At 53.3% G+C, this 23,978-nt stretch overlaps 2 protein-coding genes across 2 annotated transcripts; one reads left to right on the forward strand and one right to left on the reverse strand.

The window, feature by feature from the left end:
* Positions 1-4,880: 4,880 nt before the first annotated feature.
* On the forward strand, positions 4,881-8,807 carry PLPP5 (phospholipid phosphatase 5). The gene is made up of 6 exons (XM_082495868.1): positions 4,881-5,004; positions 6,045-6,135; positions 6,381-6,444; positions 7,152-7,276; positions 7,669-7,839; positions 8,192-8,807. The coding sequence occupies exons 1-6, from the start codon at positions 4,900-4,902 to the stop codon at positions 8,359-8,361; spliced, it is 726 nt and encodes a 241-aa protein (XP_082351994.1). The 5' UTR covers positions 4,881-4,899; the 3' UTR covers positions 8,362-8,807.
* Positions 8,808-9,683: 876 nt separating this feature from the next.
* Positions 9,684-21,359, reverse strand: DDHD2 (DDHD domain containing 2; the record flags this gene model as incomplete). The annotated part of the gene is made up of 17 exons (XM_082495837.1): positions 9,684-11,287; positions 11,841-11,959; positions 12,249-12,411; positions 12,931-13,095; positions 13,180-13,282; positions 13,356-13,511; positions 13,618-13,746; positions 14,220-14,315; positions 14,528-14,647; positions 14,790-14,860; positions 15,007-15,215; positions 15,854-15,989; positions 17,180-17,269; positions 18,299-18,419; positions 18,786-18,875; positions 19,740-19,930; positions 21,179-21,359. The coding sequence occupies 16 exons, from the start codon at positions 21,357-21,359 to the stop codon at positions 11,869-11,871; spliced, it is 2,112 nt and encodes a 703-aa protein (XP_082351963.1). The 3' UTR covers positions 9,684-11,287; positions 11,841-11,868.
* Between the last annotated feature and the right edge of the window lie 2,619 nt (positions 21,360-23,978).

Here is a 23,978-nt window from a genome sequence, read left to right on the forward strand (position 1 = left end):
AATTCTTTTGCGTGCAATTGTAAATTTACAGAATACACTAAAATCTCTTTAAGCGGCTGCTGTGCCATTTAACTGATCTGGCAGTTCATCTTTGGAGCATCTGCGGATGCCTTTCCTCCACGCGTGGGGGTGTCTTGGGTGGCATACCTGTGCAGATACCGCGTGGGTCAGCTCATGGTACAGAGGGCTCGTGGGATCTATAAAGCACTTCACCTTGTGGTCCGTACTACAGTGAATGTCTGAAACACTACTCTTGCTTGAAAGCAGTGCTATATTTTGGTATTTTTTACGAAAAAAATTTACAAAAAGGATTTTATTTTTCTTAACATTTTGTGTGATAAATGTCTCTTTTTAAGCTCTTACTGGGGGTGTTTAACCTTTTCAGAAATTCCAAACATAGCTCTTGCTACAGTGTCTGTAAGGCCCGATGTGTTTACTTTATATTATTTATTAGGCTTGGTAATGTTCAAATGATTTTCTCTTAGAGCATTCTGAATATTGCAGAAATGCTATCGTGTAAGCGCACCTACACGCTCTTTTCACACGGTGCCCGTGGTGACTTGCTGACCGGAGGGACATGGTGTGGAAGCACCGGGACGCCCTCACGAGCGTTAGACGTGGCCGGCAGCAGACAAGAGCCACGTGCCGTCCGTCGCCACGTGGGACGCACTGCTGAGACGTGCCGCTGCGCCGAGTATCGCAGAACGTGTGAAGGTTCACAGAAGGCTTAAAAACTTGTAAAATGCTGTGAATTGAGGCCTGCTGCTACTCCTGTGCCATGCCACTCGATGTCTTGGTTAACTTTGTTTTCAAACTTCTTACAGGTGCTCCTTTTTTCCACCAAAAAATTAATAATAGCCAACAGCTGGGCTTGGACTTTAAAGGGAAAATAGGAGATTGGTTTATAAACTTGTACAACTTATGAGCAAAAGTCTGAACTGGATTTCACGCTATTGGAGAGAAAGTGAATCTTTCAAAAAACTTTTATGTTCTTAGATAAGAAAATAACTAATTCCGAGTATCTTGGTAACTGGAGGGGATTTGTTCTATATGCCAAACACAAAATGCTAAAATACACGTTTTTACATTTTCTTTGCAAACTGAATAATGCAATTCCTTTGTAAGAAAAAGATTTAACAGCTGTTTTGATTAATTGGCATCAGCAGAGGGGGACTCAGCTCCTGAATTAAATTTGTGGGGTCTCTAAAGTGAGATAAGTAACGTTGGGTAGTTTGGTCGTTTCATGCTGAGGCTGGAAGAAACCCACAGAACTGCTGCTGATTTCGGTTGAGAATTTAAATCTGCTGTTTCAGATGGTCAGTTGTTCCTTACGGAACACACCCTCACACTTTTCCCTTACTTTTGCTTTAATTTTTTGAGATAGCACCACGCTTCTGGCGAACGCCTGACTCCAGCTCTCTCGCCTGCGCGCTCTCTAGCGCAGTGTCTTAGCTGCTCTGCAAAGTTAACGGGATTTTGTTGTTTACTGGAGCTTTTCCTCTGCAGTTCGCACCTTAGCACGGCGCAGACGTTCTGCAGACCATGGCCAAATGGTGCAATGGCTGGTTTCTACCATTTTCTACATACATGGTGCAAGCATTAGTTATTGTAGCTTTCGGATAATTAGCATAGACTTGTCCTAGCGATAGACTGTTGAAGGCATTTGCAGCTCAGGAAGGATGATGTTAAAGGCAATTTTGTGGGCAAATTACCTTCTCTGGTCACCACCACGGTCTTAGAGAATCTGTTGAAATGGAGTAATAGGGCTGGAATGTTTGATTTTGGCCTTTCTTCTGAAAAACTTCTTGTATCTTAATTTCAGGATAGAATGGGAAAGACACAATTACTAGACGTAATTAACAATGAGCATAAAATCTGTATATATGGAAACTTTACAGAAATATGTGGGTGGGGTCGGGGAGGAGGGTGGGAGGGGGGGATGTCCAACGCTGGTACGAAGTAGTCACTTTAACATTGAAACCTCTGCCTCATTGAATTCAGGGTTTAATGTACTTGAAGCTCTGCGGTTCCTTATACAGCTTTTTTTATTTATACATAACTTTTTTTGTATACTACATTGACAATGTCTTTGACTTCCCTGAAGTTACTTTCTCCTCCCGCTGTACAGTGAATCCATGGCAAACGGGAGAGTGTTTCGGAGCCGCTGTCTCAGACTTGTGTGTGTTCACCAGGTGTGTTGCATGAGAGACGGCAGCCTTGGAGTGACGCTGTCCCTTTGCTTTCGGTTTGTCATCAACTTTCCCCTTCCATTTATCTTTGTGTAGCAAAAACATTTGCACTTACGATACACTCCTACACTTTGGATGTATTCACAATGTTGTTCTGAGGAAAAAAGAAAAGAGAAAAAAAAAGGCAAAAAAAAAAAAAAGCTGTTTGTTATTATATTCTATTCCTGAGTGACAAGCTCAGGTCCTTATTACCCCTGTGAGGGGCTGTCTCACTGCTCTGGAGAGAGGGGAGTTGTTGAGCTGAAACTGTCTGTGCTTTGCATGGAAGACTTCTGTAATTAATGTGAAATCAAAAAGGGAAAACGCGTATGAATTTGCCAAAGCCATTCACTCATCCCCTGTTTCTCGCGTGGCGCTAGCTGCCGGGGGGTTGTGCACGAGAGAGGAGTGAGCTGCCTCTCCTCGCGCCATCTCTTCCAGCCCCAGACCATGGCTGTGTGGTGGTCCTCTCTGGGCATCCTCACTGGCCCCTCCAGAGCAGTTCTTACTTGGTTTTGGGGTGTAAACAGACCGGAGGAAAAAGAAAACCTTTCCTGTTGGCTGGTGGGGCTGTGTCTCCTTTGTGGGGTCGCTTTTCCTTCTCTAGCAAAGCGCCGGCGTTGCCGCAGAGGGCTGGGCCAGGAGGTGGTGTCCCGGTGGGACGGGTTGTGGTGGAGGGGCGGCCGTGGGGAGCGGTGGCCGGTGGCTCCCACGCGAGTGATGTTGCACAACACAGAACCCGCAGATTCCGTTTCCATTCCCATGTACTCTCTATCTGTAAGGATGACCTTTGTAGAGTCGTTATTTCTGTAGACTTTGTTTATCTGTAACAAACTTTGTAGATTCTGTGAAATGTTATTTTAACGAAATCACTCGAGTCTTTAATAGCAAAGCATCAATATTCACTGAAGTCGATATCTTAAGAGTTTTTGGAAGTTGACTAGAAGCTCTTGACACTAACGAAGTAGTGTTAAATTTCCCTGGCGATGTTCCACTGGGGCATTACTGTATTATGACTTGATGTTGCCGCATAGACTTTGAGATATACGATATTTTGGGGGTTTTGTTGTTCGGCCTATGTTCTCTTGCATAGTGTGAAACCTGTAAAGCTTGGTTAACCTGTATATAGATAGCTTACTGTCAACTAGTTATAGTGTATCTAGAATTGCCTGTAATATTTTAGCTTCTTACTGAATGTCTGTGATGGTAGGAACATATAATTTTTGTACATTATATTTACTGAGATGTCGCCTTTTTTATTTTACAAATACTTTGGAATTCAGATGTGTTTTTGCTTCCGTGAGGATTAATTTGGAAAGGTTTTTAATGACATTCCACTGATTTGAACTTTTGCTTGAGGTTGACTTCAATAAATCGTTCTGAATGTTCCAACGACGAAAGGCTTTTCCCTCCGTCTCGCCGGCCGAGCGGGAGGGCAGGACCCGCCACCCTCCCCGTGCCGATGGCACCAAACTGGAGGGGAGTGTCGGAAGGGTCTGCAGAGGGGTCCGGCCAGGCCCCATGGATGGGCTGAGGGCAACGGTGTGAGCTTCAACATGGCCAAGGGCTGGGTGTTGGGTCACACCAACCCCATGGATGCTATAGGCTTGGGGAGGAGTGGCTGGAAAGCTGTCTGGCAGAAAAGGACCTGGGGGTGTTGGTGGACAGCAGCTGACTATGAGCCAGCAGCGTGCCCAGGTGGCCAACAGCACCTTGGCCTCTATCGGGACTAGTGTGGACAGCAGGAGCGGGGCAGCGACGGTCCCCCTGTCCTTGGCACTGGTGAGGCCCCACCTCGAGGGCTGTGTTGTTTTGGGCCCCTCACCGCAAGACAGACACTGAGGCGCTGGAGCGTGTCCAGAGAAGGGCAGCGGAGCTGTGAGGGGTCTGGAGCACCCGTCTGGTGAGGAGCGGCCGAGGGCCCTGGGGGGGTTCAGCCTGGAGAAGAGGAGGCCGAGGGGAGACCTCCTCGCTCCCCGCAGCTCCCTGACAGGAGGGGGGGTCGGGCTCTGCTCCCACGGACCAGGCGCTGGGACAGGAGGAAACAGCCCCATGTTGCGCCAGGGGAGGTTTAGGATGGCTATTGGGAGAAATTTCTTCAGAGAAGGGTTGCCAAGCGCGGGAACAGGCTGCCCGGGGCGGCGGTGGAGCCGCCATCCCCGGCGGTGTCTAACAGTGGCGTGAACGTGGCGCTGAGGGACGCGGTCGATGGCGGAGCCTGCCCTCCTCCCTACCGGGGCGGCCGGGCCCCTCTCCGGGAGACGCGGGGGGGCCCTACCCCCGGGCGGGGAAGGGCCGGGCCGGGCCGGGCCGCTCCGCCCCGGGGAAGGCGGCGGCGGCGGCGCCATGTCGGCGGGGCGGGCGGCCATGCTGCGGGCGGGCGGCCGGGCGGGGGAGCTGGCGGCCGAGGCGGCGGTGCGGGCCCTGCTGTTGGCCGCCTTCGGGTGAGGGCGGGCGGGGGGCGACCGGGGCGGCCCCGGAGCTCGCCCGGCCCCGAGGGGCAGCGGACCACCACCCCCCGGGGCGTCCCAGCCCCCCCCTTGCCCCGGCTCCGCGTCCCCCCCGGTGCCGTGGGAGGGGGCGGCGTCCCCGAACCGCAGCTTGTGGGTGTGTTATACCCAAAATGTGATTTCTTTTTTCTCTCCCCCCCCCCCCCCTCCTCTCCAGGATCATGGAGGTTTTGCCTCCCTTTCAGCGCGTGGTACAGCCTGAAGAGATGTGGCTGTACAAAAACCCGTACGTGGAGGTGGATCACGTACCCACAGTACCCATGTTTGTAAGTTCCGCCGCTTCCTGCATTTATTAAGGGTTTTTTTTTTTTTTGTCTCTAATTATAAACTACCTGTTTAAAACGAAGCTGCTAGCTAAAAGACCTGTATTGCAAATAGCTGTCGTTCTTAATGCATGTTACTGAAAGCACAATGCGCTATTGCAAACAAGACAACGTTTACAGTCAATTTTTGTCATCTTGATATGATTGTGCAGATGTTTTCCCTGGGTCTCTAGGCTCTGTTAAAAGGGTTTAATCTAAAACTGTAAGTGCTGGATTTCAAGTGGGCAGTGCTCCGTCAGAGGGGGTGTCCGGGTGAGATGCTGTGGCTCCCGGGTTGGGCGAGCACCCGCTTTCTTAGCGAATGGCCCTGGTGAGCTTCTGCAAGAGGTGAATGATAACTTGTTTTATCTGAATCAGTGGCTCCTGTGGTTTTTTGCTGATGAGCAGCACAGGTGCTGCTGACAAAGAACTAATCCTTGTGCTTGCAGGGTTGGGGAGAGCGGAGGTGCTGCGGCTGGCACTGGGCAGGGATGCCCGCCGGCAGGAGGGACGGAGAGCCAGGCACAGCAGCGCTCTCGTGCCAGAGGGCTATTTGAGAGCTTGGGGATGTGCTGGGTGTCCCTCAGAGGAGGGAAGGCTCCACTGCTTGGCTGAGTGGGTAAAGCATGGGGAGGAGTGGGATGCAGAGAGGGGCTTTTTAGTGTGCTGCATTATTTATGGTGCCTGGGTTTTTTTTCTCCTGCTTCAGTACAGGCAATATCCAGTAGCTTGTGGGCTTTTGTACATGAGGCGCTGCCGTTGGGTGACAGAGAGGAGAATAGCCATGCTCTGGGCAGCGCAGGGTTAGTCAGGGTTTGCTGCAAATGCAGCTGGGGTTGGTTTTGCTTTCTCGTAGAAGTGTGGTGTTTGCAGAGGGCAGGTTGCTGCTGGCTTTGGGGAAGGAAAGCGTATAGTCTCTGTGAGCAATTCCTGTTGTGTTCCGGTGAGAGCACTTAAATCTGCTTCACTAACAGACACCTAACAATCTTCTTGTTTTGTGGCAGTTCATCGCATTTCTGTCTCCCTTATTGCTCATTGTCCTGGCAAGGTTTTTCATGAATGCTGACCGAGAAGACACGCGGGAAGCCTGCCTTGGTGAGCTCCTCCTTACCCCAGAGAGCTGCAGCCCCCTGAGGGGTCTGCCCTGATGCTGTGGCTGTGAACCAGGGGGCTTACAGATGCTTTTTGCTCTTGCTGGGGCACAAGTGTTGTGCCAGGGGTATCAACGCTGAGCTGTGCGGCTCCAGCTGAAGTTTGAGTGCTGCCCGTGCCTGAACGTGCCTCGAAGCTGCACATTCAGGTGGGGACGATGCTGACGTGACCTCTCTGCTCTCTTCTAGCTGCCAGCCTTGCTCTCGCCCTGAACGGGGTTTTTACAAATGCCCTGAAGCTCATTGTGGGGAGGTGAGAAACTGGCTCATTCCAAGCTGCGCCGTGCGGGAAGGGGAGGCACGTCTGTGCAGTGGTGGAGCCACAAGAGCAAGGGCTGGGAGCTGAAGTTGAATATAGTCAGCCTGGAAAGAATGTGGGTTTTTTCTAGCTGTAAAGATAATTAAATATTAGAACAAACGCTGGCGGGGACCTGCTGTCTTAGGGCACCATTTAAACAGGCTCGTTCAGGCCTGTGCCAGGGAGGAGCGCTTTGGCACGTGTACAGGGAGCGGATGGGATGGTTTCATCTCCCCGGGCCACGTGGTTGGTGTGGCAAAACGTTACCCATGCTGAGCTGCAGCCTGAGAGGTTTGCTGCCTTGTGCCCACAAGCTGTGCAGCTGGGGAGACCACCTGGGAATTCAGTTCTTGTAAGGCATTTGCTCCGCTGGGCTGGACGAGGAGGGTCAGCACAGTGCCAATCCTCAGGGTCTAAACTGGGTCCTGCCTGAGCAGCGGTGGGCCGGCGAGGCTGTGCGGCTGCAGCCTGGCTCTCGTCTGCCGAGCCCTGCCTGCCCGGGCGGGAGCAGAGCTGGGTGCCATGCTGTTTTGCATTTCTCGCAGCCTGGGTTGTGCCACTGTCCCTTTGCACAACATGGGGAGCTGTGCGAGGTGGCTGGCAACTGCATTCGGATGTGGGAGCACAGCATGCCCAAGGGCTATGTGCCTTCTCTGCCCTAGGCCACGGCCAGACTTCTTCTATCGATGCTTCCCGGATGGACGAGCGAATGCGGAGCTGGTGTGCACAGGCGACCCTAGCATAGTGACGGAGGGACGCAAAAGCTTCCCCAGCGGACACGCTTCATGTGAGTTTTCCATGTCCCCTACCCGCTGCAGCCCCAGACAGCAAACCGTGGTGAGCAGAAGCTCATGGGGAGGGCAGCTCGGGTTTGCTTTCATGCACTCCATGGCTTTGGCTACATTCGTTGGCCTGTTTGGAGGTCTCAACTTTCCCTCTGCAAAGCAATGGGATCACAAATGTAATGGGACCCTGTCTGTAGCTCCTGGGAGGAGGGATGCATGCCAAGTACCAGCTTCTATGGCTCCTCCATCGCTCATGAGCTTGTGCTCCCCTTGTCTTGCATGGGCAGGACAGATGTCCTCTTGCAACCCTTCTACTGATTCAGGGGAGAGGGTGAAGGATGAGGGCCCATGGCAGAGCCAGAACCATTTCTGAAGTGACGTGCTTCTCTTTCAGTCGCCTTTGCTGGTCTTGCCTTCTCTGCCTTCTACATAGCCGGGAAGCTGCGCTGCTTTGCTCCTGGCCGGGGAGGCAGGGCTCTGCGGCTCTGTGCCTTCCTCCTCCCACTGTTCCTCGCCACCCTCATCGCCGCATCCCGCACCTGCGACTACAAGCACCACTGGCAAGGTGGGTCGGCATCTGCCTGCAGACCTGGATGGGGGGGCGCGACTGGGTGCCCTGAGTGGGGGCACACTGAGCACTGGGGGGTCGATGCTGCTGCAGAGGAGTTCAGAGCCCACGATGGCAGCTTGGGTTTTTGGATTACTCCTCCTATGGTATTTTTTTTTTTTGCTGCCTGCAAGGTGATGATGCCTTTCTCTTTGTTTTTGAAATATATGCCAAGCTTAGTCTTCTAGCCAAGGGTCAAGTTGCTGATCTAGCTCAGCTCTGAGCAGGCTGAAAAGGCGCCTGCTGGAGAATTCAGTCATGAAGCTTGGGAGGTAAAGGGAAGGTAACTCTCCTCCGGTCTTGCCCACAGATGTGTTGGTTGGCTCGGCGATCGGTTTTGTGCTCGCATACCTCTGCTACAGACAGTATTACCCTCCTCTGATGGACTCCATGTGCCACAAACCATTTCTGTACAAATCCAAACAACTGCCAGCACACCAGGAAAAGCCTGCAGCTTCCAGCTTTCATCTGGATATATAGTGATGGGCTCTGTCCTGCCGGCACTTTTCTTGCTGCTCCCTGAGTGCTCGGGCAGGGGAAAGCTTTGGGGAGGTTGGTCTGCGAGAAGTGGCTCAAATAAGGATGAACCTGAAACCCAAGCAGGTGTTCTCTGCAGTGCTGGTAAGTTGTCCTGCTCGGGGGCCTGTGTTGCTCCATTTAACTGAATTTTTTAGACGTCCCTCCCTTTGGGCCCCGCTATGAAGCAAATGAGGTACTTGGCGTGCAAGCCTGCAGGAGGACAGCGTGGGTCTGAAAGGGCCTGAAGGAAGAACTGGAAAAATGTGACAACCTGGTGTGCCCTGTCCAGTGGGTCGTCTTGTGTCCAGTCCAGAAAGCACCATCAGTCACCTCCCTTCATTCCAGCCGAGCTGTCCCATCCCTTCTCATGGCAAGCGTATGTCAGAATGAACTGCAGGACCTGCTCCTGGCGCTGGGTTTGAGTCTGTCTTTTCAATAACAGCTGAGTGAATTTGGAGTAATGAGCACGAGGTTGCAGTCTTTAACCATGGATTAAGTGGGGAAGAAGGAAGATGAAACTAGTGTGATCGTTGTTTGTATCATTGTGCTAGCCCTGATTTTTTCTAATTCGCCAAATAAAGGAGTTTAATTTTTTTAATAAGCTGCAGTACTAAAAACTTTACTTCAAGGGCTGGTTTTTTGCTGTATGAGCCATTTCCTTTGGTGTGTCTGGCGGGGTTTCTAGGTGGGTGTTTATTTTTTATCTCTTTCCTTGCAGCTTTAATGTGATTATAAAGAGATGACTATCAGCAGAAAATGAAATGGTGTCTGAAAGCATCCCTTCCCAGGTGCTTGTTTCCCTGCAGCACGGTTTGTTTTCTCAGACAATGGAAGGGTAGGGTGCTGCTGAGAAATCCAAGGCACAGCTGTATGGCAGCACTGTTGTAAGTAGTTATTTGTCACTCGTCTCCTCCGTAGATATGTGTATTTTTGATCACATGTATGTATGTGCAAACTGCAAAGGCGAGGCTGTAGCGGAGTGAGGCACGTGTGCCTCTGCCAAGCTCAGGACGTGACAGTAATGAAAATGCCAACCCCATCACCTTCAGTTTGGGCCACATAAGCCCTCTATGACCCTGCGACTCCAACAGAAGTTACAGAAATAGCTTTAATTTCCCCTAAAATTGTGCCCATGTGCATTCTTCAACCCCCTCCCTTCCCTCTCCCCTCAAATAGGCACGCACCACAGTCATCTACGTATTTATTTTGGCTTTTACTGGAAAAGACATTAAATAACATGTAAAATGTATTTAACTTTTTTTTTTTTTAACAAAGTGCATAACTTAAAAAGCTGATCATTAGAGTGTCCTGTGTTAAGACTGTTCCTTTTCCTACTTTTGTAGGAGACGCTTTAGCAATCAGTAGTTCAGGTGCCGACTGAGCAGCATGTCTGTTCCTGCAGTCAGGTAAAAGAACAGCTTCTGTTCCTTTGGGATGGGAGGAGGGATGTAGGCTGCAAACAAAACCTTTCAAATAGTGCAAATAATGTAGTACAACAGAGGACAAACAAACAGGCTGTGGAAAAAAGGCTCCTTACCCCATGCAGGGCGAAAGTCAGCAGGAGGGAAAGTGGTTTGGCTCTTCCATAGGCTTTCGCAGCAGCAACCTCCACCTCGCACATCACTGAAGCCTCTGCCTCTGCCTTGCCCCAGGGCTCCTGCCTCAGCCCAGCCAGCGAGTCAGCCCCGGGAGGTTTGGGTGGCCAGGGAGGGATCACCAGGGGCTCTGGCCCTGTTCCCCTTGCAGCAAAGTTGGCACACTGCAGGCAGCTGCCTGCAGAGCTGGGGTCATTCCTTCAGCAGGGTCTGTGGGACACCATGTCCAGATCCTACAGATCTGGGCTCCGACTTGGCTGACTGCATTTTGTGTATTTAAAACCACAGAAGGACCTGAGCCTGGCTGGTGGGAGATCCCTGTAGCCACCCTGAAAGCCACACTGCAGCAGGACGGTAGCGCTGCTCCGTGCCCCTGCAAAGCAGAGGAGGGCTGTCCCTCCAGAACTCCAAACTGCCTGGATGCTGCTGGGGAGGAGCTACATTCCCCCAGCAGAGCTCTACTTTGACCTGGAGGTGAAGCTTTCCTCCCAGGTAGTTACACCTGGCCACTAGCTTGGTCCTACGTGAGGCGCGGGCAGTGCCTCGGGGAGCCCCTGGGTTTGCCATGGGCTGGGTGAGGTTGCTGAGAAGTCACTACCAATCCATTACAGCTGCCAGGCACGAGCGCCTGGGTCAAGTACGCACAAACGTGCCGCTCTCACGAGGTGTTTTATGGGGCAGTCCTGCCTGGCACGGCCCATGGGTGCACAAACCATGCAGCAGCAATTCAAGGAGATGAGAATGGCTGGTGGACACATTCCTGCTCGCTTCGCAGCAGATGCCGGTGCCCTGGGCTTCACCTCCCAAAGACCGCAGTCCTCACGCCTGGTGCTCTGTGTTATGGCAGGGAGAGTCAGCAATCTCCTTCGCTTGCCAAGGCTGCTATTGCTCTCTCCACGCTGCGTGTTTAAGGCTTTTATTCCTCAAGGTCACAAGCTGCGAGTTTCCTCACTATGCCAGGACAGAGTCCGGCCCTCGGTGGCAGTTCCTAGCCCAGAGAGCTAGTGTGCTTCGGTGCGGGAGGAGCTAGTGTGATAACTTACAAGGTGGAGGGTTAAAAGTACACGTTGCCACGGGGAGTCACGATGCAAGTGCTGTGTGTGTGTTCGAGCAGAAGTGTTTTCCCTTGATATTTTTCCCCCCGCCCCTACCCAAAATGGAGGAAAATCATCCTTATCTCCAGGTAGCAGCAAGTACTTGAGAAACAGCATGCGGGGGACACAGCAGCAGAGGAGAGAGGAAGGCAGAGAAGAAATCTGGACTTTCCTGGTGAGTACTCAGTTGAATTGGATCTAAGAAAGCAAAAGGAGAACATAGGAATAGCTGCACTGGGGCAGACCAAAATCCACCCAGCCCAGCCTCCCGTACCCAGCAATTACCAGCATAAGGTTTTGAGGGCAAGAAAAGAGAGATGCGCCTCACCCCTAGTCTACCCTCGGCCAGCCAATTAGCAGCAGAGGGTGAAAGCAGCCCTGCAAGAACCGCAGGGTCCATGCTCTGGTTCGCTACCTGTCTGTGAGAAACGTTTAGCCCAGGATGCTTAGAGTATGGGCTACGCGTCTGCTCGTTCCCTTGGTGGACTGCACTGATCATAACTGTGCACAGTTGAGCTGCCCTTATCATCATCAGCAGCAGTTTATTAGCTCTCCTCCTGTCCGATAGTGCTTGTGTGCAAGATCAGAGGAAAGAAGCCAAACGTGCTGACAGGCCAAAGAAAAAACCTGACACAGACTCCCGCCTTTGTCACAGCACTGTAAATAAGGGATATTATCCCCTCAAACAGACCAGGTGTCCTGTGAGGTGTCCTAGGAAATTTGGAAGGAAGGTGTAGGCAGGGTGACTTACGTCAAGCGGCCAGCACAGCACAGGTTGGTCACTGGCTTCCTGGCAAAGGTTGATCCAGTGTAATGCCTTGTGTCTGGTAGATCTCCTTCAGAACCAGCAGAACGGTGTCTTCTGACTCCCTGCAGGAGGAGGACACGGGAATTAGAGGGGGGCATTTCACTCTGTCAGGACATCTGTGGTGGTTATGGGGCAGACGCGGCACTCGGCAAATGCTGGCAGTACTAGGCAAGGAGAATGACAATGGTCTCCCTCCTGTGTCCCTACCCACCTGCTATGTCTGCGTTACAGGCAGGAGAACACCTTGTTTACTCAGTTAAGGCTTTTCTTATAACATTGGCTTTAAAAATGATGGCATTCTGCTTACATCAGACACGAATTTGAAGCTTTGACAGTTATGCAGAAGCTTACCAATAGCAGAGATGCCCCTGTAGTGCAAATAAATACTCGTTAAAGCTCTCTATTGGCTTCTCCTGCAGCACGTAGTCTATGCGATTCCCTCCGTTCAGCCTCCCCACATTAATGAGAGAGACCTCTTCCTTCACTGCTGCGGGGGGCTCTTCTGCCTTTGTCTCTGAAGGAATAAAGAGCAACGTGGTTCAGCCAAGGGGCACCAAGCAGCCATGAAAATGCAACAGCATCACCGTGCCCTCCCTTCGCCCCACTGTGGGCTCTTGCAGAGGAGAGGCAGCTTAAGTGCTCGGTCCTTCCCCCCAGGGTTCTCCCACTGGTTCTCCCACTCTTGGAAAACAGGATTGTAGGAGACAGCTAGAGAAGGGGGACAGGTTTGGCCGGCTTACAAAGCTGTGTGGGTGCACCAAGACCCCCAGCAGGCCATTACTGACCGGGCAGGTTGCCTCTCCTCCCCCTTCTTCAGGCAATAACGGGGAAGGCCACAGCATCTGGAGAGCCAAGTGCATCCCCAGCTCAAAGGCAGTCCCTTTGCTGAGCACGGGAGAGGGCGGCAGCGCCTGGGGCCGACGCCAGGATGGGCACCTTGCCGGTGGGGCTGTGGGGAGCCTGAGCACGCTGCAACATGGGCAGGTCGCAATGCCGCAGCCCGGCTCCCCACCGCCCCGCACGCACCACCGACCTGGCTGCTTCTCCACACTGGCTTCTGCCTCTGCTTCGGTGTCGGTACTTGCCGCCTCCACAGCTGGCAGCGGGGCTCGAGTGAAGGACTGCCAGGCTACCCGCAGGGACCCCAGCAAGTTGTTCTTCAGGTCCACGCTCATGCGAGTCAGCCCTTCTTTCAGCTCTGAAAGGCAGGAGGGGTCGGTGTGGGGCTGGGGGCCGCAGCGGCTGCCCGGGGCAGGGGGAGAAGGGCTGCCCTTTCCCTTACCTAGGTGCATTCTCTTCCTGCCCTTGTGGTGAGGCAGCAGCATGGGCTCAAACTCCACATCTGGGACAATCATGGGCTCAATCCTGTACGCCACCGGGTCGAACTGTACAGAGGAGGGGGACAGTGAGCCAGGGCTCATGCTCCACATGCAGGAAGGCTCTGAGTCTTATACCTACAGGGTGGAAGATGTTGAAGAAGCCTTTGCAGGTGGGCAGGCTGTAGTTTGGGTTGATCCGCTTCACTCCTCGCACTGTGAGAAACATCCCAATGGGAGACCCAAAGGCAAAGAAGATGGTGGGCTTGTAGTTTAGCTGAGGATAGTTTGCTGAGACCTAGGAGGGAGGGAGATTTGGGTTTCTTTCATGAGACAAACTCCATGCTGTTGTTACGAGTACCTTGTTGTTGGAGCTAGAGCATGGTGCTGAGCTCAGTAGTTACCTGTCCTAAGCCAACGTCCCGGTATTGGCAATTCCCACCATTGTCTGTGCTGTCCAGGTCGTGCTGTGACGGTGACCCAGGCTCTGCTCTGCGCTCCCTGCTGTGCCCGGGAGCTGCTGCGCTCTGGTCCTGCAGCAACACAACCAGGAAACCCCGCTAGCGCAGCTCCTGCAGCGAGCCCACGCCACGTCCTGCCCACCCATGAGCAAGTACACGAGGCAGCGAACTGCCCGGGATCCCTCAGCCTCCAGAACCAGGGTGGTCTTGGCAGCATCATCCTACTCTAGCCAACCACCTCCCTCGCTGGCATCACTAACTTCAGTCTCTACCGCTGTTAACAAGTCCTCCTGCTCTGTGATCAGCCTTACAGGCCACGAGATAAAGGGATCCCGCAGTAGGGTAACACCAGCATGACATGCGGCAGCAGCAAGCAGCTCTGTCACCACAGCCAAACACAAGCCTGTGACAGTCCCTGGAGCAAGGATGGCCAGGAGGGAGAAGGTCGGGGTGCTCAGGGACTGATCAGAAGTGGTGAAGGCTGGTCCTTGTCTGGGAGTGATGGGATGTGACCTGGATGAATACAAGCTGAGCAGAAGACAAACCTGCATCTCCATCTTGGAGCTGATGTAATGAAGTATCTTCATTCTTGGTCCTAAGGGAATTCCCATTTCTTTAAGGTTCTTCTCTGTGCACAAGAACTGGAAAATAAGCAACCCAGATATCAGTACAGGAGCAGAGAGGTGTGTGCAGTGAAGTATTTCTGTTCTCTGTGATTCTGTTCCTGCTGCACTCCTCAGAGACATTTCACATGTGAGTGACAGTACCAGGAAGATGTGCACAGGGTGGGAGGACTGGGAAGAAAAGCAAAGAAGAGAGAAACAAGAGATAGCAAAACAGGAGAGCTCCTTACCAGTGCTTGCCTGTCCATTTTCTCCTTCTCAAAAACATCACAATATTCAGACAGCTCCAGCTTCTTCAGGATATCTTTTACTTCCTCAGTACCCCTGTTGCTTGAGGTTGTCCTGGACCCCTGTGAATAAAGCCATCAGGAATCATGCTTTTTGCTCACTTATTTTCTCCCGTGCGTTTTGGAGTCTCTCCCCCTTCTTTCCCCAAGCAGCTGCAGAAGGACGAGGTCCCCAGGGGTCCAGACGCCTCCGGAGAGCGCGTACCTCTTCGCTGTGCTTGTCCTCCTCAGGAGCAGCCTTCTGGTTCGTCAGGAGATCAAACAAAATCAGTGACCCTAAAAACCAGACGCAGGCAGACAGAGCATCAGCATCTCATCAGGGAAAAGCCCCAAGCCATCTCCTTTGTGGGATGAAAGACCAGTACCCTCCCTGCTCCCACGGTATGATGACATTCAGGGGACCCGCAGGCGAGACCCCTTACCCAAGCTGTGCCCTGCAATGGAGACCCCCCCTTTGAAGAGCGGGTTCCTCTGCAGGAAGAGCTGGTAGAGGCGGTTCATTTCGGACGCCACTGTGTCCACGATGGTCTGGCAATAGGTGGAGCTGTTGTAGAAGAAAACGTCCAGAATGGTGTCGTTGATGAAGTGACGCAGGCGATTGATGCTCGGCAAAGTGATTCGCTCCAGGTCACTGGGGGGGGAAGAGGAGAGAAGGAATTGCGGTTAGAGGCGGCAGTGAACCCCATCACGTCTCTAAAGCAAAATGTAAGTTCAGAGGAGGATTGCCACCATCTCAAAGGACATAATGTTGTAATCCAGACCCTCGGCGCATGCCAAGACCGAAGGTAGAGCACAGGCTCTTACGCTCCAGGCAGGAGTAGGGAGCCTGGCCTTTCTTCCCTGGGAGCCAAACCTGCTCTCTCCCCTTCCCAGGGCACTGCAGAGCAGCACTTGAGTGCAGAAATGGGGTACTTGGTTTCCAGAGGCCTTTAGCAAGGTGTGGATGCCCACAGTCCCTCCTGGTTTTAGCCAGGGAAAGGCAGCAGCCTCCCCTCTGCGGCTGTACACTGATCAGAGCAGGAACATGCTGTGCTCTGCAAAACAGGGCTGCAAAAGACAGTGGGGAGGGGGTCTGGCACGGTGGTGCTCTGCGGGACCCTGTCTGTCCTGCTCACCCGTGCATGCTCACGGCCCTAGACACTCACAGCTTTCCCTTTGCCTGCAGCGGCCGCCAGGAAAAACGGAGTTTATGCCAGAGGAGGCTGTCTGTGCGCTTTGCCATTCCCACAAACACCGGCACCAGAGAAGGTGGCTGTCCAGGACACTTACACGTCCACCCCGGTGGAGTGGAGGGAGCTGTGCCAGTTCACAGGTAGGAACTCCACCCGGCCGATCCGCTGCTCCTCCTGGGCTTTCTTGAAGTGTGCTTGCAGCATGCTCAGGGAAACATTCCTGAAGTCATTCACTGGAAAAGAGCATGAACTCTTACCAAGATCCACCAGGCTGCAGGGCAAGCCTGCTGCATCAACAACGCTTAATAAGATAAAAGAAAAGATCATTACCAGGGGAAATCCCACCAGGGTCTTTAATCTGCTGCTGCTACCCTAAGACCTTGAATCTTTAACTACAAGATCAGGGGAAGGCTGCATGTCCTTACATGGGTGTTTACTGGATTTTGCTGTCCCATCTGTAACAAGTCTCCTTTCCACATGGGCAGGGCTTTAACACAGCAGTCGGGATAAGAAAGGTGCTTTTGCAAATTTAAAACAAAAAAAAAAAATCTGTTGTAAAGATGCATGTGTTAGAAAGAGAATCCTAAGGGAGGAGATGAAATCACTCAGCTCTGAGGGAGAGAGACCGATTTCCTTGATTTCAGATGGTCAGCAGCCTTGAAAATAGTTTCATCAGATGAACATATAGAAGAATAGACTGCATTAAAGCAGAGGTATATTTTATGGGAACTAAAGACAGTCTGCTGTGAAAAATCTCTGCTTCCTTGATTTCTTCAAGTTAAATCATGTCAGGCAGTTTCAGTGATCACCTCTCCTGCAGAACTGAAACACTCTGAGCAGGTCAGACCAGAGTGACTTGGTGTAGCATCCTGTCACGAATATTGATCAACAGTGGATGCTTAGAGGGGTGTGTAACACCAGCGATAACTTCCTCACACGCTCTCCCCACCTCCTGGCACTCGCAGCCTGGGGATTTCCTGAGCCAAAAGCAGCACCCCTCCTTTTGGTCCAAAATCACTCCAGAGGCTGCTGGATGGGGTGTTGCCTGTTCGACTTCACCCAGTGAGATTAACCCATAGCAATAGACTGAGCGGGTTACTAATTAGTTTAGCAGGTTTAGACAGTTCCTTGGAAAATCTGTATCCAATTTGGGAAACTCACTATTTTGAGCAGCAGCAGAACACAGTGATGAAAAGTGGTTGCCCAAACCTTTCCAGATGGTAGGATTTAATGGGTTAGTGAGCGGTGCATTCATGCTCCCCACTGCAGTCAGCAAATCTGACTGCGCAGCTTGCTAGCGCGAGGGTCGGGACGGTTTGAATGCACTCTGACAGCGTTTCTCATTGTCTGTGCAGATGAGGGTTTGCTGGCTCCACTAAAAGCCGTGTATGGAAACAGGACCCCGACCGGGCTCCGCACCTACCGCACTGGACGATGCTCCTGAACCGAATGTCGCATGCCGGGCCGATCCCGTGCACCACGAAAACCAAGTGATCAATTTGCAGAGGCTCCCCTAAGGAGGAAAGAAGAGTTCAGAGTACGGGCCCTGCGGGAGACATCACTTAATGGGGAATGGACCTGCTGAAACCACATGCTCTGCAGGAGAGTGGAGCCTCCCATCCTCACCTCAGCCAGGTAAAACCCTTGAGTCGGTCTGGGGTTTGTGCCTAAAGGGCAGTGGGATTTCTCATGTTTCTGAACTGTTTGTCCTGCTCAGTTCAGCTGCCCACCCTGGGATGGATCCGGATCAACGGGACAGTAGATGAAGGCACGGCGGCTTGTCCCCCCCTTCTGTCACCACCCTCACTTCAGCGGGATCGGATGGGTCTCGCAGTTGATACCCACCCAGCCGTGGGGCACGTTCAGCACAGGAGAGGGCAGGACCAGGAGCCACCCGGCCCCGGCATAGCTGCATCTCTCAGGTAGGCACCAGGTGAGGTTATGTCTTGTTCTCTGCTTCCCACACACTTTAGTTTGCATACATACTTTCCCGAAGGCACGCGCGCGTGGAAAATGAAGGCATTAGACGGGAGTAACTGCCTGTCCTCACCATGGGGACAAGTCCCGAGGCCTGACCAGCAGCTCAGGGACAGCTGGGAGGGGGCAGAGCTGATCCACAGCTTCAGAGACAGGGAGGGCACGTGCACCAGAAAGTCACCTGCATGTGGGTAAGTGACAAACCCCTGTGTCCCTACCACATAAAGAAACTCCTCCTTTACAAACGTACACGCCAAGACCTCAGGGTTAATTTCAGGCACTGCAGTGCTTTCAACAGCTCTGGTCTCAGTGCAGGAGCTGGAAGCACAGTGCCTTCTCCACATGTGTCTACCGCCTCTGCATGTTCAGTTATGCTGCGGGCTCTCTGGTGCTAGGAAAGTTTCTGAAAACCATTCAGTTCCTTTTGGCAGGCAACTTTTAGATATGCCCTTCATTTAAAGGATCATGGAAGCTTCTCTCAGTCATTTTGAGAACGCGGGTTGGAAAACAGACTCTGTAGCTTTGGAAGGGTGGGAGGGAGGGAGGGAGGGAGAAGCGAGCTCACCATTGGGGATCTCGGCAGCGATGTTTTCTACTCCTCTCTTCACAGTCCGAGGTCGACCTTGTTCCGTAGGAGTTGAGCCCCAGTCATCGGAGGTGGCAACCGGGTGGTAGTGCACCATCAGCTTGTAAACAAGAAGAGCGTGTCATTAAGCTGTGCTGCACACAGAGGAGAAATTTTGCTACAAGAGCGGGTAGGTGGTACGGGTGGTACCAGACCACGATGTTTAACTGCGCTGGTATGAGCCCTTTGCACAAAGAGAGCGAAAGGTGTGTTGAAAAGAAACACAAAGGTGTGAAGCAGACTCTGTGCTGGCATTGCCCTCTACCCTGGCGCGGGCGGGCGAGGGGAGTGCCCTCTGGACAGAACTGATTGCTCGGAAGACATGGTTAAAAAAACCAGCATAAAACCAGAGCGTAAAGACAGACCCTGAAGAGAACGGAAGGGATGTCCTTGCTGGTCGATACACAGATCGCCACGCCCTCCTCACCTTTGGGTTGTGCAAGATAATGATTTCCCTGCTGGGGGACTCCAGTTTCTTCTTCCACTCATCCAGGGTCACAGCAATCATGTACGCTTCCTGAGGAAGAGAACACCCTCTGTGAGTCAGCTGAATGTATTCCCATGAATATTCAACCACCTGGGACATTCCCCACCCATGTTACGGTATCTCTTATCAACACATTTTGTGAAAGAGGCAGCGAAATCAGCCAGGCCAAGCTGGAGGAGCAGCAGGGTCATCTCAGTGTCACCTGCTAGAGAGTTTCCAGCAGCCCCCATTTTAGTAGCAGCAGCAGACTTCCCCATCCATTCTGAATGGTATTTTTTGATACATCAGAATACAGATTATTGTAAAGATGCACATTTAAAAAAAAAATAAATATATCTTTCCAAAGAAAGTCTCTAGCTATTAACAGTGCAGACCACTGAGGTCCCTAACACCACATAGCGTTCAGTGGGTCCCTGTAACGATGATTTCTCTTTCTTGCATTCACAACTCCCTTGGCTTTGGTGGAACTGGGAGCGCAGTGAGGACGATTCTCACAAGGAGAGTCAAACTGAAGTTAGAGCAGACAGGGACAGGAGAAAACACAGCAAAGCTGCTAGAATCAGGCTGCAGGCAAGGCTAGAGCTGCACGGCACACCAAGAGCACCCGGACCCTTAAACGTGTAGCAGGAGGACGCCAACGGGGCTGGACGAGGGCAGGAGGAAGGGGAGGCCGCCTGGTTACAGCGGGTTGGGAGGGAGGCAGTGGCAGTGTTTAAGTTATGTTAATCAGCTGCAAAAACACCATGCCAAAGCCTCTTTTGAGTTCACGTCCTCAGGTGTGACCATGGTGCCAGTCGCCCCATGTGGTGTTTGGGACATTGGGACCAGTATTTGACAATGAGAAGCCAAGCTGCTTCTCAGCAAGACGGAGGCTACCAGGAAAGGCATGTTTACCTCCAGTTCTTCACTGAAGGTCTCTGAGTAGGGAATATACTTGTTGTCCTTGTCTCCCTTGTAAAACCAAGTGCAGCGACGCACTTCAGATACCTCCTCCTCCCAGTACACTGCGACGCGCTGCCTCTCCTTCAGATGCACGTCGTACCTGCCCCCCGAGGTTGGGACAACCACATCTTCTTTGTCTCTCCCTGCAGGAACCAAGGCATGAAATTAATCGCGAGAGGACCAGAAAGCTGTACACCGCGCCCGATCACAGGGATGAGACTGGAGCATCTCCTGTGCACAGCACACACCAGTGTGTACGAGCAACGGCAGTAGACACCAATGTTCTCCGTACCCAAGCACGGAGAACAGCGTCAGTGGGCATCCTGGGAAAGATACCCCAAGTCGAATTTCCCCCAGAGGCAGAAGGTAAGATGAAGGCATTAAACTACAACTGTCTTCCTCTCTAGTTCAGGCACAGCCTTACATGGACTATTTCTGCCGCACTTAGATGGTAAAACATGAATTTGTGGCCCTGGGAAGCGTGCTGCATAACAGTGGAGGTGCAGGTCTCCAGGTCTCTAAGCCATTCCCCTCTAGTACAAAGAACTCCGCACAGATCCCAATACGGCCTTCAAATTCTGTTAATTCTGCTGCCTTTTGGGTCTGCCTGCTGGCCAGGCTGCCGGCAGAGCGCCTTGTGCCAGGCTGTGCTCGGCACAGAGTGTCCTGGGAGAGGGAGGACGGGAGCGACCCTTGGGCAATCGGTGCTCTGCCTGCTGCTGTCGGCAGCAGTGGTGCTTTCAGCACAGTCCTGGCAGCGGGTGGCACAGACGGGCGATATTTGGCAGCACGAGGGCCTCATGGCAAGCGGTGCCACTCAGAGCAGACCCCGGTGCCTGGGCAGCACCTTCCAGGAGCGAAGGATCTCCCCAGCAGGATTGCTGCCACCCTGCTAGTGCTCGCTCTCCCCTCCACACCAGAAGGGTGCTTCGCAGTTTGATGATGTGTAATTTAGAGCATCTATCAAACGAATGAGGTCAGACCATTGGATGCAGCCAAACAGCTTAGTTATTCATGCGTTCACAGCTCTACGAGTAGGCACGTTGCCAAAAAAAGAAAAAAAAAAAAAGTCCCGATTTAAAATTCCCGAGGGAAAATTCTGCACCCTCGGCAGAAGCCGGGGATGCATCCAGGGAATTCCCCTCTGATACCCGGACGGTGCTTCCCCCGCGCACACACCTGATGCTCTCCCGCTGACCTCCCCCGGCCGGTTCCTTACGGCGATTTTAAGAGCGGGGACGAGGTGTTTCCAACCAAAGGGCAATTTAAAAATAGCAGCGATGGGAGCTGAAGGCGAACGGTGCTGTGGAACCCCCACCCGACCCGCGGAGGGGGGCTGGGGCTTTCTCGGGGGGGAGGGCAGCCCCCTGCCGAGGCTGTTCTCGCCCTACCTGAGCCGTGCGCCTCTTCCAGCCGCTCCGAGTCCTGCGCGCTGAAGGGCACCCACCGCTCCCTGCCGTCCGTCACCCTGCGGTAGAACCAGTGGGGGACCACCGCCTCGTAGCGGTGCGCGGGGTCGGGTTCGCCGGGCTCCGGGGGGGGCTGCGCCTGTTGCTGCTCCGCCGCCGACATGATGCTGCTCCCGCGCCGAGACGCGAGTGGGCGAATTGGCACAGCCTCAGAAATCCTTATTCCGGCTCAAATGGAAGGCGCTCACCGTCCGTGTCGCCCCCCCCAAAAAAAAATATAATCCTCCCCACCTCCCTCCCGCGGCGGGTGCGCAGCGGCACCGGGGGTCGCGGGGGGACGGACCCCGCGGGTGCCCCCCCCTCCTCCTGCCGCGTGTGCACACGCGTGTCCGTGGGTGCGCGGCCCCCCCGACCCGCCGGCTGCCGGCGCGGCCCCCGCTGCCCCGGCGGCTCCTCCGGCCGCGCAGGCCCCGCTCCGCCACCCGCGACCGCCCAGCCCGGGGCGGCGCTCCCGACCGGCCCGGCCCCGCGGCGGCGTCACGGGCGGGGCGGCGGGCACGGAGCGGGGCCTGCCTGCAGCCCTGCCTGCAATCCTGCCTGCATCCAATTTGGCCTGTATCCCCTGCCTGCAATCCTGCCTGTATCCCCTGCCTACAACCCTGCCCACATCCCCAGCCTGCAATCCTGCCTGCAAGCCCTGCCTACAGCCTTGCCTGCATCCCCTCCCCACAATCCTGCCTGCATCCCCTGCCTGCAATTTGGCCTGTATCCCCTGGCTGCATCCCCTGGCTGCAGCCCTGCCTGTATCCCCTGCCTGCAGCCCTGTCTGCAATTCTGCCTGCAATCCTGCCTGCAATCCTCCCTGTATCCCCTGTCTGCAGCCTTCCTGGCAATCTTGCCTGCAACCCTGCCTGTATCCCCTGTCTGCAACCCTCCCTGCAATCCTGCCTGCAGCCCCTGCTTGTATCCCCTGCCTACAGCCCTGCCTGCATCCCCTGTCTGCATCCGCTGCCCACAACCCTGCCCATGTCCCCGGCTTGCAATCCTGCCTGCAACCCCTGCCTACAGCCCTGCCTGCAGCCCCTGCCTGCAACCATGCCTGCATCCCTGCCTGCAGCCGCAGCTCTTGGGAGGGTTGCACAGCCCTCACAGTTCGCAGTGGCCCGGGTGGATCCACACCCAAACACCATCGCAAGCAGGCAATGCCAGCACTAATTAGGACTCTCCAGCTTAAGTCTTGACTCCAGGCTGGTCATTACACCCCTAAGCCGGATGCGGGCGGGCAGGGGTGCGCGGTGTTGGCACAGCATCACCGGGAAGCACATGTCTTCATGCCAGTTGCCTCCCACGTGTGGCATGAACAAACACTTGAGCATAGGGTGCTCTGCAGCAGAAACCATGAGACGCCGATTTAGTGTTTGTTTTTCAATCCTTCTGTGCCCCTTTTGCCTCAGTGGAGATTGAGAAACTCTCTTCTGATGGCGAGTGCTGCTCACAGAGGCGGTAGGCAACCCTGGAATAAGAGTGTGGTTTCTGTAGAGATGAGCCTCCTGATAAATAGACACACTTTCTAATTTGGGGTTGTGTGATGTGGGTGGATGTTGTAAGATAAACCAGTTGCCAGGAATCGTCATCCCAGCACTCACCTCTGCCACGGCAGTTACTGGCTAGGAAGACTGAATGGCTAGAAGTGCTAAAATCCTCACTTTTGCATCTGTAGAGCAAATGGCTGCAAACCTCATCCATGCAGCCTTGCCTGCACAGGGCCTGTGCCAGCTCGGTGCTGACACAGCTCCTGCCCGCGCCTCTGCTGCAGCGGCTTTCTCCTTTCAGATCGCCGTCCGAGCCGTGACCCACTTTGGTCCTGCTTTGAAGGAGACAGGAGGCGGCGGGGACACAGCGAGGATGGATGCGGTTACGTCAGCGGGAGTTTTCTGCAGGCTGCGGTGAGGAAGGTATGCCCCCATCCCTGCTCTCAGCTCGGCTCAGCTTTGGGGGAAATACACAGAACCCACTGTCTGCCTCAGGGATACAGAAACATCAGCCGCAGCCACCTCTTCTCACAGAGCTGTTTGAATAACCAGCCCCACTGAAATGATAACCTGCCATTTCAGCCCACTTTTTGATGTTCTTTCATGTGCTTTTCACTAGAGGTTTACATAACCCTCTGCCAAGTCCTTCCCACATTCAGGGACTTAAGCTCCGGAAGAGGAAATATTGTAAAGGAATAGGTTACCTTGATAGGTTCAGCACCAAAACACCAGAGAAGAAACCCTCCTTCCTCCCAGGCTGTCTGGCTCAAATGCCACACATGTACTTTCAGTTTTTCCTATGAACAGATAAAGGTATCATTCTTACCACATCCCCACGGCAGGAAACCTTTGTCCCAGTCCACAGAGCACTGGTGATACAGCAGCTGAGTGCACCGTTTTTATTTCTCCTCGCTGACTGCATTGCAGTGCTACCGGGTCTGCAAGGTATCAGGATGGATTGCACCGTGCTCCTCCTTGCACAGCTAGAACTGACTTACTTCTTTTCCCTGGCAACTGGCAGGGGAGGGAAATGAGTGTTGGAGCAAACAGGATGCAATAAACAATACAGTTTTGTTCCTGATGCAGTTCTTGCTGCTGAAACAAATACAGAAAATAAAGTTGCAGCCAGCCCCGTGGATTCCAGCCTCGCTGAAGCTGACTGCTGGCTGCTTCTTTTCACATACCTGTAAGCAGTGACTTGCTGCAGCACTTACAGCACCATGTCCTCAAAAAAGCAGCAGGGCTGTGGC

Source organism: Vanellus vanellus, assembly GCF_965231255.1.
Source record: "Vanellus vanellus genome assembly, chromosome: 26".
Taxonomy (NCBI): domain Eukaryota; kingdom Metazoa; phylum Chordata; class Aves; order Charadriiformes; family Charadriidae; genus Vanellus; species Vanellus vanellus.

Excerpts from the sequence above, each read along its gene's own strand:
- PLPP5 (XM_082495868.1), top strand. The coding sequence starts at position 4,900 with ATGGAGGTTTTGCCTCCCTTTCAGCGCGTGGTACAGCCTGAAGAGATG. Across the intron at positions 5,005-6,044 it reads TACCCACAGTACCCATGTTT|TTCATCGCATTTCTGTCTCC; the intron begins GTAAGTTCCGCC and ends GTTTTGTGGCAG. Across the intron at positions 7,277-7,668 it reads CCCCAGCGGACACGCTTCAT|TCGCCTTTGCTGGTCTTGCC; the intron begins GTGAGTTTTCCA and ends CTTCTCTTTCAG.